We start from the raw sequence: 16,464 nt of genomic DNA, 5'->3' as shown, positions 1-16,464 counted from the left end.
GCCCTGAGAAAGGACTGCTACGGGGACCATGCTGGAGGCCCCTGTGAATGGAGCAGAAGCCAGCAAGCCCAGGGAACTAGGAGGTGGGTCAGAGATATTAGGGTCATGCCGTGCACATAAGAACTTTGGCGTTTACTTTGATAAAAATGGGGAGTTGCTGCAGAGCCCGAGCAAAGGACCAATAAGCCCTGACTTACATCACCGGGATTAGTCTGACTGCAAACGCTAAGAATATTCTTACAGGGTGTGGAAGCAAAATATTGTCCAACAGCATACCAAAAATGTTCTAACAACTCCCATTTCTACCAGTGATCCATGAGAACACTGTACACCTCCTCCTCATTTCCACCAGTAGGAACTGAGGCACTTTTTAATTTGCCAAAGGGATGCATGGGAAGGGACATCTCACTGTTTCTTTAATTTACATTTCCCTGCTACTTGTTCATGAATATCATTTCATACATTAGCCATTTTTTTTTAAAGATTTTATTTATTTATTTATTCGGCAGAAAGAGAGAAAGAAAGCACACAAGCAGGCAGAGAGGCAGGCAGAGGCGGAGAGAGAGGCAGGCTCCCGGCTGAGCAAGGAGCCCAATGCAGGACTCAATCCCAGGACCCTGGGATCATGACCTGAGCCAAAGGCAGTAGCTTAACCAACTGAGTCACCCAGTCGCCCCTTTTTTTTCCCCCTAAAGATTTTATTTATTTATTTATTTGTCAGAAAGAGAGAGAGAGAATATTTCACACATTAGCCATTTTTATTTCTCTTATGAGAACCAACAATTTATATCCTTCGCTTACTGTCTCTTTGGGTTATCTTTTCCTTACCAATTTGTGAGACAATTTATATGTTTGAGATATTAGCCTGGTATTTGTTGTGTTGTAAATACTTCCTCTTTTTTAAAATTTTACTATAGTATAATGTATATTCATTAACATACACCGGTTGAAGTATACATTTCAGGGGTTTTGACAAATGCATAGACCCGTGTAACCACCCTCCCAATCGAAAGACAGATCATTTCCATCATCCAGAAAGTTCTTTCACCCCTTTGGCTGTCCCCGGCTCCCTGGAGGCACCACCCTCTCCTGCGCCTTCCCTGACTTCTACCACCCTCACTCAGTTCTGCCTCTTCTCAGAGCTCCCAAACATGGAATCGTATACAGGAGCTGTATATGGCTGGCTTCTTTTCCTCAGCACTATAGGGGCCACTTTTAGGCAACAAGCTTGAGCAATGGAAACGTGAGCCAGGCAGAAAGACCCACAACGACCTCCATGCTGCAAACAGGCTCCTTAAGTGACCCACCTCGAAATGGCCACAGAGCCTAAGTGACCAACGCAACCACGTAGATACCAAAAAATGGAAAGTTCCATATGTGCCCCTACCACTTCACTCTGCATTATAAATACAGCCCCCACCACTGCCTCCTCCAAAGACAGTCTCTCCCTTCCCTCCTGCCCACTGCTCCCTTACGGCATATTCAGCAAACGTCTACCTCCTCTGTTCTGCGCTGAGTGAATTCTTTCAGGACCTGCACCACAGGCCCCCACCCAATCAGGACATTGAAACACAAGCTTATGTTTAAAATTAATATGCTGTGGGGGACGCCTGGGTGGCTCAGTTGGTTAAGCAGCTGCCTTCAGCTCAGGTCATCATCCCGGCGTCATGGGATCGAGTCCCACATCGGGCTCCTTGCTCTGCAGGGAGCCTGCTTCTCCCTCTGACTCTGCCTGTGCTCGCTCTCGCTCGCTCTCTCTCTGATAGAGAAATAAATAAAATCTTTAAAAAAAAAATGAATATGCTGTGGCAGGTATCAAGTTTGTTCCTTTTTATGGCTGTCCATTTGTTCATGGTACTATTTGCCATAAGGCAACTTTTGAAAAATTCTATAGCTTCTGAGTTTCTTGATTTAAAATACCTTTCCAACTCTTGAATTACAGTCATCTAAATATTATTCTAAGATTCCTGGGGCTCTGGGTGGCTCAGTCGGTCAAGCGTCTGCCTTCAGCTCAGGCCATGATCTCAGGGTCCTGGGATCGAGCCCCACATCAGGTTCCCTGCTCAGCGGGGAGCCTGCTTCTCCCTCTCCCTCTACTCACCTCCCTGCTAGTGCTCTGTCTCAAAAAAACAAATAAATAAATAAAATCTTAAAATATATATATTATTCTAAGACTCTTGCTCTTATTTTATATATTTAAAGTCATTTGGAAATTAAATTCTTTTTAATTCATTTAATTCATTTGGGAATTACTGTGGAAAATGATGAGAACTGGGGCACCCAGCTGGCTCAGTGGGTTAAAGCCTCTGCCTTCAGCTCAGGTCATGATCTCAGGGTCCTGGGATGAACCCCACATTGGGTTCTCTGCTTAGCAGGGAGCCTGCTTCCTCCTCTCTCTCTGCCTGCCTCTCTGCCTACTTGTGATCTCGGTCTGTCAAATAAATAAATAAAATCTTTAAAAAAAAAAAAAAAAAGAAAATGATGAGAATAGGGATCCATACTACTTTTTCTCAGACAACTCAGCTTTGCCAGCACCATTTTATTAAATGAATCATCTTTTCCTCACAACACTAGAAATTACCTAGTGGTGGATATTTATCCTGACAATTGACAAGTATGCCGGTGAAGTACTCCTGACAATACTTATCTCTTGTCCACAAGGCTCAAAGATAGGTATCTTTTGAAAAACAGAAATGGTATCTCTCTCTTGATCTTAAAAGTCTTCAGTGGCTTAGTGCCACTGAAGTCAGAATCAAGACTGCCTGTGGCTCCTGCCAGCATTAAGGCCATCACCAGCTACCACCCCCCCTCCCCTCACCCCTGCACTCCCACCCCTGACCCAGGCTTCTCCCAGCTCCTCAAGCTCTCATCCTTCCTGTCTGCTCTATACAGAAGACTCCTCTGCTTGGGGCTCTTATCTGCCCTTCTCCCACGTACCTAAGCCTGGCCGTCTCCCACTCTTCCATCAAGCTTAACACCATTTCTTCACCAAGTCTTCCCCACCCCACAAAGTGGGGAGCCCTACTCCCCTCAGCCCCATGCGCTTTCTTCTCAAAGGTCTTAACTGTCCTCTTCTCCTTCACAGCATGGTGCACACTTAGAATAAGTAGCTATTTGCTTTGTGTCCTCTTCCCCAATATGTAAGGACCATTTCTATTTTGTTTACCACTCTACTCCTGTATACTCTCATTAACTGATCCAAGAAATACTAATTACAAAGAAATCAGTAAGAACAATGAACACAACAAAAGCACCACAGAATGATAACAGGAAAGTCACAGAAGAAATACAAAAAAGCAAATAAATAATGAAGATGGCCAATGCATTAATGATTTAAGGGGAAAAAAAAAAAACAACTAACCAGGTCATTAAATCAAAATAAATTGGTACAACCTTCTGCAAGGCAACATGCTAATAGCTTTTACCAGATGATTCCATGACCAGGAATTTACTCTACAGGAACACTCATTGAAATTAGTAAAGATATGTACACAGCTTTCTCTGCAGCACTGTTTCTAACAGGGAAAAATAAGAAACAACCCAAATGGCCACAGATGGGTTTCAAGTAATTATCATTTAGCCTATGGTACTATGTTGATATGAAAAGGTATCCAAAATACACTAAGTCTAATAAAACAAGTTGCATTTATATAAAAATGCTATTAAGTCCCTCACAATGCAAAGCTTAAAAATCTAAGTATAAATAATTATAGCTGCATATATATATATTTTGAAAACTCAATTTATCTCTGAAAATTGCTATTTCTTTTCTAATTTATTCATGTTCATAATGATTATTTTAACTATGGGGATATATTAATTTTTTTCATTAGGGAAAACATGTTGCTTTTTAAGTGTCATCTAAACTGAAACTTGATTTTTTACAGTGTTGGAAGTTCTCAATTTATAAAAGTGTATCCATAAACTTTAGACAAATCTCCAAAACTGATGGCCAGGAAAAACAATGTTTATTTCAAGTAGATAAAATTACTGTACTGTCTCTACCAACATAATGGAAGCAATTAAGGAAGCAAATCTAAAATATTAGGTTAAGACTGTTTACTCCTTAGTCAAATGCTCAAAAATGTATTTGACTGATATTCCACAAATGTACATATTTCTAGTAGTACACAATGCACAAAATACAGACATTTTAATGCAGTCATCTTAAAATTCCTGATCGTTTGATAATTCAGGTTTCTGAGTTCTTGTTACTCCTAAATATCTCACTCTACAACCAAAGCTAGTGCTTAAGAACATTTTTCTAATAGAATGAAATTTAAGTATACTCTCTATTTTCTGAAAGCCAAATCTCCTCTGCAATTGACAGGGTTGTCTGTGCTTCTCAAAAAATAAGTAAATACAGGGCGCCTGGGTGGCTCAGCGGGTTAAAGCCTCTGCCTTCAGCTCGGGTCATGATCCCAGGGTCCTGGGATTGAGTCCCACATTGGGCTCTCTGCTCCACAGGGAGTCGGCGGCTTCCTCCTCTCTCTCTGCCTGCCTCTCTGCCTTCTTGTGATTTCTGTATGTCAAATAAATAAATAAAATCTTTAAAAAAAAAAGGGAAATTAAGAGTTAATATTATTTAAACAATTTTTGTACCAGGCACTGACTTGTACCACTTGGTGCCCTCTGTCTCCAGAGAGTAAGATGAACTACACAAACAGCTCTGAGGAGAATCAACATTTCAACCAGGGATGGTGAGATAAGTTTAGTTTTGACTTTAAAGTTTTTTCCCATTTCTTGCTATGCTGCTTTCAATTTCTTAAAGGAATGAGCACATTTAAACAGGTAATGAGCACATCCCACAACACTCGCATAGTCTGCACACGAAATTTAAATTGCAATTTGGGGGAAGAGTAATCACACACTACAGTCAAAAACTTTACAACTCGTGTGCTATTTATCTGCCCTGCTGATTCCAACGCTAGAAACTGAATGTAAAGAATCCAAGCTATGTTCAGAATTTATTTATTACCCTCATAACACTTTCTACAGTGGAAAAAAATAAACATCTTGTAACATGGGTTTAGTTAAATACTTCACAGTATGATAGGACTATGTGAAAAGTCACTACATGCAAAAAAGAAGCACATGAAGGACGTTTTGTCCTTTTGTCTCATAGTCCATTTTGTGTCACCCCACTAAAATTAAGCACACTGAAAGCAAGGACTTTGTTTTACTCCCAGCTTTATTCCTAACCCTTAGAACAATGTCTGGCACATAGTAGTCACTCCAAGCTTTAGAAAACAAATGGATTCGAGTAGTGGAAGTGTGCACAGAAAAGGTTTGAGCTAGAAACACATACAGCAGGCTCATATAACATGTCCATTTACTTTACTGGGATTCAACTGTCCAGACTAAGAAAAACAAAAGAAGGAAATAAAGTAAATCAAGCACCCTAGTCCTAGTAAGAATCCTAGTGAGAATTCAGGGAGAAGCCGAATCTGCTGCCCTACCCACCCCTCCCCGCAGATCTCAGATCACCGTGGCTCTCACACAGTGACTACCACACTAGACAACAGTGATTCTAGAATTTAAAACACAATATGGCCCCTAAATATAAGATAACTACTTATTCTGGTGCTCTGCCCCTCCCAAAATAGTAATTTTCTCCAAAACTGGGCATTTTAAAAGGATTCCCAAGGGGAAAAATGTTGCCTTAGAAGAGAACCTCAGAACTTTGCCTTCCCACCTCCAAATAAAATTCAACTCTCCTGTATGCCATGGTGATAAACACAGATATATCAGGTGATGAATATGTATGCTTTGTTTTTATTTTTTTCCTAATACTTCTACAATTAACAAATGTTGCTTCTGCAGTAAAAATAAAGCTCTGATTTTTAAATAGCCCACAACAGTCCTTTCTACATTTATTACAGAAATGGTAGGGGAAAAAAAGAAATGTTAGATCTGGTATCAGTATTCCTCTCCTTGACCTAAAGCAACACTACTCCTGTAGTACAACTATAACTATACTCGTGCAGCACATTATTCCCTCCTATCCCTCTACACTACTTTTAAACAGTTTTTTAGTTAATAAATATGTAATTCAAACTATATACCTTTCCAACAAGAATAAGGCAATTTTCTATTTCTATTACAATCCACTTAAATTTGTAAGAAACAGCAAAGTTCTTTACTAACATGCAAATTAAGAAATAATAATAATAATAAGGAGGTACCTGAACATCATAGAGTGCTACAATATTTTCATGCTGAAGTTCCTGTTAAGGAAATTGAGAATTTAAAATATTTGTGATCGCTCTAATAAATATATCTTAACATGCAAATAAATACTAAGTGTCCACACACATATACGTACTATATACTCTTTCTATATACTACACTTCCATTACTGGATTAGAACAATTCAATCTACAAAGAATAAGAGGAAATATGCCCAATCAAACTACCTGAACCCTAAATGCTTCTTCACCAAGATCGTTTCTTACTTAGACACTTAAAAAGGTGAGTACTCTCACTGACAAAATAAATGTCACAGTTAGTATGACCAGACTCTCTGGGGTCTTTCGAATTCAATATACATTTCTAACAGCAATAAAGGCATGAAATTCCAAAGTGCTTTTTAAGAGCACATTATTTGCCTGAAAGAAAACGAAGCATGATTCTTAGCTCAAAGAGCTATAATTCTTACCAAAGAGCTCTCCACAGAGTAGTAGTTTTGATGAAAGCTGGTTTGAGGTGAGAGCTCTATGTTCACATCAACTTGGGGAACACAAAGTTAAACACACCTAAGCCAGTTTCTTCATTGTGTAATTTTTCAGATTTTCTTTACTAAGCAAAGTGCTTTGTGACTCTCCAAGAAGTATGCAGTAAACGGGATTTTCCACATGTATTTGACTGGATGACCATTTTTTTCCCCAAAGCACTTGGATAACACTGCTTGTGAGTGATCTAAAAAGACCACTTCCAAGGTAAATAAAATTTTTTTTCGATCTACAAGGATAAAAGATTCTATCTTCCCCCAATTTCCACCCCCATATTTAAGTGTCACCTGAAAGAGATCAAGAGAAGGGCTAAAGGGATAAGAAGGCTGTGCCTCTTCTCAAACAGTAACACAATAACTAGAGAAAAGAAGAAATTAGAAGCTAAAATCAGTCTTCACAGAATCCCTCTAGGCGCTGGCCACAGGCCACAAACCTCTATTCTTAAAAATAGCTTCTGAGTACTCAAATGTCTCAAAAAACTGAGCATGCAAAAATGAGAGCAACAGGTGAAAATTCTCAAACCTGGCTCCAAGGGCCAAAATTACTAAAGATGTCATCATGCATTAATTTAAAATAAGTTTTAACCCAGTATGAAATACCACATAAAGCAACATACCTTTAAGATCTTAATTTCCTTCCCAAGCAGTATTTGTGATTTTGACAAGTTCTTTTTATTAATACTTTTAATAGCTACCTCCCAATCCGTTTTCTGAAAAGGAAAAATAGTGTTATTCCGGGAAATTGTTTTACAGAAACATCATCTACAAGGTGTTCTTAGCAAATTCATAAACACTGGGGGGAGAGGGGATGGAAAAGAATCTGAATCTCCAATAGGAAAAGGATTTCATAAATTAAAAGCTAATGTCCTACAAGACAGCCACTAAAAACATGAAGACCACATAGTAACCAGCAGGAAGTGAAACAAAGGACAAAGTTTACAGCCACTTTAAAGTTACAGAGAAATGCAGATAATAAACTGGAAGGCGGGATTTGACCGCCTGGCAAGATTTAGCCTTCTTTTAATTACTTTCCGTTGAGTTTGCGGTTATTCTCATATTAAAGGAAAGTAAGTTTTTATTACTCTGATAAGCAAAAAAAAAAGCCCACTTTTAACAGGCCCCTTGCGAACAACAAGGATTTATTTCAAACGCCTCTGATTATTTCCACTCCCTACGTGCTCTTCCCAAATTTTTTAGATTCGAAAACCTCGTGGGACCCTGTTTGTGGAACAGCAAGAGCTTTAAGACATTTTTGAATTTGCGTTTATGTTTACTGGGATGGAAAAAGGAAGCGTCCAACCCATCTTTTCCACCCGCCAGTCTAACCCCACTTAGGGAAGGTGGTACGGGGCTCGTCCGCGCGTAGAGGAACCAACGCCGGGAAATGCGATACCACCCCGCCCCGAGTTTGAGAAAGTCTTGGGCTAACGGGAAACCAGCCCGTTTTCCGCTGGGTCTGCAATTATCGACCTCAAAAGTGACAAGCCTTGGCAGCCCAGGGCGCGGAAAAACCTAAGGTGCGTCCACGCCCGAGCCTCGAGCTGGGCAGGGGACCGTGCTGTCCTTTCCGACTCGTATCCTGGGCACATTCTGGTGGAAAGGCACGTTCCCGCGGCCCAGGACGGTGAGGCCCTAAGTGCACTCCGGTTGCCAGGCACTCTGCAAGGAGGAAATCAGAGGCCGAGCGGCCCGTCGGTAGGTGGAGCGCTGCCTAGCGGCTTCGGCCTCAAAACAATCCTCGCCCGACCAAAACAAACCCCGCGACACTGACAGCGCGCACAATGGCAGGCCTCAGGGCGGCGAGCCGACCCCGGGGGGCCTCTGCGCCCGCGGCGTCGCCAAGTTTCAGGACCACCCAGTCCGGCCGGGGCCCACGAAACCCCGGCCTCGCCCCCGCCGGCGGGGCTCACCTGGCGGTGCCGCCCCCGGAAGACCACGGCGAAGGCCCCGTGTCCCACGAGGTCCCTCTTGCTGTACTCGAAGTCGCCCACCACCTCCATGGCCGCGCCCCCGGGGCATACAGCAGACGGGAGGGCGGGCAGCGGCAGCGGGGCGGGCCGGGCTCAGCACCGCGGGCCCGCCGGCCCGGAGCGCGCCCGCGGGCCGCGGGACTGGGGCAGCCGCGGCCCCCGGCCCGAGCGGACACTCATGCCGAGAGACCGGAGCAGAAACGGGGAAGGCCTCCGCGCGGGGCCGGGGTCAGCGAGGCCTGGCCCGGCCCCGGCCGCTCCTCATGGCCCGGCCCGCCGCCGGCCGAAGGCTCCCTTGGCGAAGCGGCCTCAGCGCTGCCCGGCCAGGGGCGCCGCAGCCGTCACTGTGCACCCCCAGAGCCGCACGCGCGACCGGGAGAGGTGCGGGGCTCGGTCCTCCCCATCCCCAGCTCGTCCGGCCGCGTCGGCCCCCTCAGCCCCGGGTGCTGCTGCGGAGGCGGCCGCCGCCCTAGGACCAGCACAACCACCGTCCGTGCGCGCCTCCCTGCCTCGCAGCGGGGCCTAACGCACACGCGCGCGCCGGCCGCTCCCGAGCCGACTGCCGGCCCTCCGCGACGTCAGCACGTCTTGTAGGACGCAGCGCCCGCTGATGCCGGCTCCCTCCGCCAGGAAAATGAGTGCGCGCGGGTCCCGGGGCGCGGCGCTGCTGTCGAGGCCCGTCCCCAGTCCCTCGCCCAGGCGGGGAAGAAGGATGCGAGCGGTTGGAACCACAGCTCGTTACACGCTGCAGCCTTCGTGCTGGGCCTGGGAGCAGATTCGAGCCTGCCACGCCCCGGGCTGGAGCCCACTGGGAGGCGGGCTTCGGGGAAGCGGGTCGTGAACTCCCAACTTCAGGAGGGACCAGGCATCTCTTGTGCAGTACAGACCTCAGGAACCGGTCAGAGCAAAGGAGCATCTCCTAGAGCCCGGCTTTCCCCGAGCCCTCTGAAAGCGGAGGTCGTGCTGCCAAGCTGCGTGTCTTCCCTGACCGGTCTGCGTTTACTCCCCAGGGTCCCTGAAGATGTAGTCGGGCAGGGGCTTTGCACATTTTGGGGGTCCCTTCACTTCTGTGAGAAGCTGAGGACTGCTCAAGACCCTCTTCCCGGAGAAATGTTTATGCACGCAGACTCGGTATTGAATACATTTTCCACCGCCCTCATAATGAGAACCCCTGCTTCCAGCCACCAGATATCCTGCTAGTTTGCTCTCAGGCTTACCTTTGAATAGCTTTAAGGGAGCTTGCTTTTCTCCCTGATTATTGAAGTTCAAGCATCAAAGAAATTACCTGGCAACTTTCCTCAAGGAAGAGTCTTACAAAACCTTTTTATAGACAAAAAACTTGAAAATATCTTAGAAAACTCAGACCCCATATATCCCGGTATGTTCAGTTGTTTAGTATATTTGAGCTCAGGTTATCCCTTACCATCAGAATCACATTTCCCACCCCAGGTCCATCGCGGCTAACTGACCTGAAGGCAGCACAGAGACCCTAAGAACCTCCAGCTGGAATTCTCAGAGGAAGAACCTCCCTTCCTCAAACCCTCAAAATGTAGGGTCTTGGAACTCTTCTATCACTTCTGTGCATACCTACGTCATTCTACCCCATCTCAAAATCTAGCCCAGGTGAATGTTGGACACTATGGAGATCTGGAGACTTCCAAATGGAAAAGCAAATGAAGCAAATATACACAGGGACACAAAAATTCATCTGGAAATGATTCTTTTCCCTGTTTGAAAGCTCCTTTATTGTAAATGTTTAAATATGAATATTTAAATAGGGTATAGTATGTTTTAAAAGGATTTTTTGTATTTATTTGAGAGAGAGAGAGAGAGAGAGTTGCGGGATCGATTTCAGGACCCTGAGATTGTGACCTGAGCCAAAAGCAGAGGCTTAACAGGCTGAGCCACCCAGGTGCCCTGGAATATAGGATTTAATGTGCCAATCCCCACCCACCACCACCACCCAAAAAAATAGGTCTTCAGGAATGCGTCTTATGGGCTGTAGGATTCTGAATAAGTTACTTATAACTTCCTGTGACTCAGTTTCCTCACTTGTAAAATGAAGACAGTAACTGCCTCATCAGGTCCATTAAGTGAGTTAAGCATGTGAAGCATTTAACCAGTGCCTGGCTTATTCAAAGAAAAATTTACGAAACTGCCAGGTAAGTAAAGTGAAGTCAAAGCTTTAGGCGGTACTTCCCAAATCCCAGACCGGTGCCCACCCTCAGGACGGTTCCCCATTCCCTCTTCTGTATACTCCCCCAGTAGCTCTCCTATGAACAAAATCAAAGCTCTTCAGTTCCAGGGATGGACCATCGATACCCACATAAGGGTGGTTTATCTAACACATGTCTGGAGAATTCTTCCTATTCTTTCTACAATTCCAGAATTGTTCCCTGCAGGAACAATTAGCATACATTTTCTGGAAAGCAGGGATCAATGGGGAGGTATACATCTAGACTGTCTGACAGCCTTTCCCATGTTGTACTTAGCAGTCAGCATCTCGGGGAGCACAGGGGGTACTTTCCCAGGCTGCCCAGAAGTGGCTGAAGATGCTGCCTTCAGGGTCTGTGTGCCAAGACGCCCCTCTGGGGGTTAGTACAAGCCAGGAGCAGCACTCTGACTTTCCTGCTGGTCACCTCACTGTCCCAGATGAGGACAGGTATACCCTCTGTCATCTAAGTCAATGGATATTTTACACATATCTGTGTCTCGGACCTTTTGTCGTGAGACATAATTCATAGCCTAGCCTTGTTCACAAGGTCTCATGCGCTAGGAGTTGATGCTCACTATAATTAACACACGATTTTGAGCTGTTTATATTTAATGTCATTAAAATTCCATCCCCGGGGCGCCTTGTGGCTCAGTGGGTTAAAGCATCTGCCTTTGGCTCAAGTCATGATCTCAGGGTCCTGGGATCGAGCCCCACATCAGGCTCTCTGCTCCGTGGGGAGCCTGCTTCCTCCTCTCTCTCTACCTGCCTCTCTGTCTACTTGTAATCTCTGTCTGTGAAATAAATAAATAAAATCTTTTAAAAAATTACATCCCCACACTAGGACATTACAAATTTTATTTGACAGAGAGAGAGAGAGAACACTAGGAGGGGGAGCGGCAGGCAGAGGGAGAAGTAGGTTCCCCACTGAGCAGAACCCTGGGATCATGACTTTAACCAGCTGAGCCCCCAGGTGCCCCTCAAATCCAAATTCTTAAGGAAGGGATTCTGATTGGCCCACCTTAGATGAGGTGCACTGAACAATCATCTTAAAGCCAGGGACTGGAGACGAGGGAGGCAATCCAAGTTGTGTAACTAAGACTGTTCCCAAGGCAAGTCCGCAGGTGCCACAGAGAGGCAGGGCAGGGCTTGAGATGGGAGGGAGGTCAGAGAGATGTGTCCAGAAGAAGGGACTGGACGGACAACCCAGAAAGTATTTACCATGGGTCAAATTCAGGCTTTCTTCAGGAATGGAGGCAAGGGGGATTTTAGTTTGCTTCTGAAATCACTCAGCGTGACTAATCTGAATCACTTTCACTGGTCTTAATTTGTCCAATTTAACTCTGTGCGCATGCATATAAATGTGCCTATTGATAAGCAATTGAAATGCATCAGTGCTAGTTAGTAAACTGCATAACAGTAACCCCAATGAGAGGTAAAATGAATTACTAACATAAATTCTAGTATAAACTTCATCAGCCAAACGCTGTAGGATGTCATGGTGAGAAAAGGGCCTCTTGGAAAAGTAAATGTGAGGAACGTTCGCAGCCCAGTCTCCTGGGCAGGGAGGTACTGGAGGTCTAGGAGAATCGCTCGTTTATCATTCTCTTCAAATGACATCATTGCTTCTATTTCAATTCTATTGTTTCGACTCTGATCCTGCTGCTGAGGCTTTGAATTCTTGGGAATAGTTAGTATGCAGGGCTTTGGCATTTATACATGCATGAATTTATAATAAATTATTGAAATAAACACATAAAATGAAGAGACAACAAGACTTGGATATATTTCGTAAAGCTTTTAGGAAATATCATAGCCACAATTCTTCTGAATAATAAACAGACTTCTTTTGGAATTATACCTAGGCTTCAGCCTAGGAATTTGCTGGTAATATGACAACAGCAAGGAGAATCTTTCCATATTGTTCAAGAACTGGAATAAAATTTGCATTTCTAAAATGACAAACAGTTTGATTATTTCACCCAAGATCCCGAGTAGCTTATTTTTGCTGTTGCCATAACTGTTGGACCCAAATGGTGCTCACAGTTTGGATCATTAAAAGTTAAAACTGCTGGGGGTGCCTGGTGGCTTCATCATTAAGCGTCTGCCTTTGGCTCAGGTCATTGATCCCAGGGTCCTAGGATCAAGTCCCACATTCGGCTTCCTGCTCAGCTAGAGTCTGCTTGTCCCTCTCCCATTCCCCCTGATTCTCCCTTTCCCACTCCCCCTGCTTGTGCTCCTGCTCTCACTGTCTCTCTCTCTGTCTCTGTCAAATAAATAAATAAATAAGATATTTTTTTAAAAAGAAGTTAAAACTGCTAAACATGTATTTCCTAGGAACGGCCGTAATGTTCTGTTCATGCTAACAGGCAAAATACAGAATATTTGCAAACATCGCTGAGATAAATTGCAAGGAACATCATGAGTCAGTTTTTTCCAAATAAAGCAACTGAAATATTAAAATGCCTAAAAGAAATATTTTATCGACATATCCTTGTGATCTAGAGCTTTGCGCCCTCTTGTGAAACGTGTATCGATTGAAATGAGAAAACCCTGTCCCAGGTGGGTTTGCAGAAATAGGGGCTGACCCAGAATTGGGCGCAAGGTGATTATTAGAAATTAACACGGCTGGCAGGAGGGGGTGGGAGAAACATTGGCAGAGAGAGAACTGGGATGCCAGCTTGATCAAGCCTGGGCCACGGCAGCAGAAAGCTCTGGAGCGAAGCCTCAGACTTGACTTATACTGAGCCAGAATGCCCCAGCTCACCTCATCACCTGATAGGGCTGAGCTGCAGGTGCAACCCCCGTGGGCCAGGCTGCTGTCAGGCCTGAAGGAGCAGAGAGCCGAAGGCTAACCGAATTTCCCCAGCCGGAAGGAAGGTGCATCCTTCCTCCCCGAGTTCTGGGCAGCACATCTCCAAGTCAACCTCAGTGTTTTGGAAAACTTACGGATCAGGCTGTACAATTTCTATCATCGTCAATGACACGCCTATTGTTTCCCATACAAGTATTTCTGCTTTGCTTTGTTGTTGTTGTTAAAGGAAAAAAAAAAACAACAGCTTATTTTGGAAACTTTCAGAGGGCTGCTGTGCTCCATTTGTCCATCTGTTTATTTGTGCAAAAGTACCAGGCTGTGGGGCGCCTGGCTGGCTTAGAAAAGTATGTGACTCTTGATCTCGAGGTCGTGAGTTCAGGCCCCACCTTGGGTGTAGAGATTACTAAAACAAATAAACTTTAAAAAGGAGAAGAACAACAACAACAACAACCAGCCTGCTAGGGTGGGCCAAGAAACTAAGCTTTGAAATTCTTCTGAATAGTTAGAATGCCTCTCTGAGGCTGAGTATTAGTTCTCCTGCCTCTCCTGTTTCTTCCCAAGGGCACCTGCCCACTGTCAATCAGCGCGCAGCTTCTCCAGCCACACCCACACCCACTCATCCCTCCTCCCAAGAGGCACTGTGTTGGGAAACCAACAAGGGAGTATGGTGAACCAGGTCCCATCAATCCCAAGACCAAGGACCCTAGGGCTCGTCTTTCCCTGGTGAGAGCTGGATGAGAAGGGGAGTGGGGCAGAGGGCAGGGATGGGGTAACCAGTCCAGAGAACCACAGCCCTCCAGAAAACTCCCACAAACAACTAGCAAACAAAGGCACAAACCATTCCCAGTTCCACTCATTTCCTTCTCCTAGAGATGGGCTGGCCATCCTGGATTCCATCCTCTTCCTTCGTAGTCTGGGAGTCTGGACCAGAGGGTTCAGGCTGGGGGCAGACCCCTTGTGTCCTGGCTACACCATCCCTAACTGTGACCTCCATCTCCTCCTTGCTGTCTGCCTCTTCCTCATCTTCATCTGACTCTCTGATGGCCCTGCCCTTCCTCTGGGTGATGCAGGAATTCATGTCCCTCCAAAGAGCCCTCTCCACTCTGGAAAGTGGAGGAAATGGTCTGTAGCTCCGGGCTTATGCACAGCAGACTCACATCCTCCTGAACACATCACACCCCTTGGTCATGAGCTGCACCATAAGCTTCCACCTTCTCCTGCTCCTGGTCCCAGCTGGTTGATAGGTCAAGGTCCAGTGAGTGAGCCCTTATTTTGCAGAGGTGTGCACTGGGGAAGAACTGCTCCATTGTACCCAAAGACACTTGGCCTTCTCCTGGCCATACTCCCTCTGAAACTGTTTTCCATATCCATCTGCAAGGCTGGCCGGGGACCCTTAGGACACTGGTGCATCTCCCCCAGGCCTGCCATCACCTGGCCATGGACCCCACGTACATGTATCTTAATCCTGTACTTAAAGTGCATAATTGAAGGCTTGGAAGGTTGTTTACTGGTTCTTATAGATGATGTGGTGCTAACGGGAATAGCATCTAAAAATCAAATCATAGGGGTACCTGGGTGGCTCAGTCATTAAGTGTCTCTGCCTTCGGCTCAGGTCATGATCTTAGGGTCCTGGGATCGATCCGTGCACTGGGCTCCTGCTCAGCAGAAAGCCTGCTTCTCCCTCTCCCACTCCCTCTGCTTGTCTTCCCTGTCTTGCTGTCTCTCTCTCTGTCAAATAAGTAAATAAAATCTTGAAGAAATCAAATCAAATCAAATCATATATTGAATTTGATGGTCAGTGCTCCGGAAAAATGGTTTCAATGAGGAAGATGCATGCAAAAACTTCATTTTGTTTTGCACATGTGGTGCCAGTATGATGCTAGGGAGAAAATCTAGCATTTCAAAGTTTTAGAAAATTTTCAGATGTTTTCATGTGATGCTTAGTCACTGTGTTCAGTCATCACTAGATGATGCAAGACATTTGCAAATCAAGTAACGTACTTCAAATCTTCTCTTGATAAATGTTGTATTTACTACCCTGTGCAAATAAACAGCAGGGGGAAGAAAATAAAATATCTGAGAGCAGGAATTGAAATAATGACAGCAGGATGAAGACTTGGATCTCGATAGCCAGGCTGTGATCCTAGAACGACAAAGCAGTTAAAAAATTATATCAGTTGGAGCGCCTGCTGGCTCAGTCTATAGAGCACCTATTGGGCGCCCATCTTAATCACGGGGTTGTGAGTTTGAGCCCCATCAGGGGGGTAGAGATCACTTAAAAAAAAAAATTCAATTGTGATGCCTGGGTGGCTCAGTCAGTTAAGCATCTGCCTTCAGCTCAGGTCATTATCCTGGAGTCCTGGGATCGAGTCCCACATCAGGTTCCCCGTTCAGCAGGGAGTCTGCTTCTCCCCTCTCATGCTCTCTCTCTTACTCTCTCTCTCTCTCAAGTAAATAAATAAAATCTTTAAAAAAATAATAGAAGAGTCAGTGCTTTACAAGATATTGTTGAAGCTGCTGGATCAATTCAATGGTCCTCAAAGTGTGGATTCCTGAAGATTTCAGGCCATTTCAGGGTTTCCATGAGGTCAGACATTGATGTCTTCTATGTATTTTCATAAAAATATGAGTTGCCCTTTACGTTGTATTAATACTGGCACTAAGTGCAAAAGCCACTTTTCTCAGTAAATTTGTTTTGGAAAATATAGTTATTTTTATTACAATATGTTATTTGTAT

General features: G+C 44.8%; 1 protein-coding gene across 2 annotated transcripts in view; it reads right to left on the bottom strand.

The window, feature by feature from the left end:
* Positions 1-8,773, bottom strand: part of ULK2 (unc-51 like autophagy activating kinase 2) — an 83,407-nt gene extending 74,634 nt beyond the window's left edge. For both annotated transcript variants that reach the window (XM_045085446.1, XM_045085447.1), the window contains exons 1-3: positions 8,641-8,773; positions 7,348-7,440; positions 6,186-6,227 (exon numbers count right to left, since the gene is read on the bottom strand). In XM_045085446.1, coding sequence (XP_044941381.1) covers positions 6,186-6,227; positions 7,348-7,440; positions 8,641-8,730 — 225 coding nt within the window. In that variant the 5' untranslated portion in view covers positions 8,731-8,773. The remainder of the gene's footprint in view (positions 1-6,185; positions 6,228-7,347; positions 7,441-8,640) is intronic.
* Between the last annotated feature and the right edge of the window lie 7,691 nt (positions 8,774-16,464).

Source organism: Mustela putorius, unplaced genomic scaffold (genome assembly GCF_011764305.1).
Source record: "Mustela putorius furo isolate JIRA1106 unplaced genomic scaffold, ASM1176430v1.1 tig00000867_pilon_pilon_pilon, whole genome shotgun sequence".
Taxonomy (NCBI): domain Eukaryota; kingdom Metazoa; phylum Chordata; class Mammalia; order Carnivora; family Mustelidae; genus Mustela; species Mustela putorius.
This window is presented reverse-complemented; position numbering and strand designations above follow the sequence as displayed.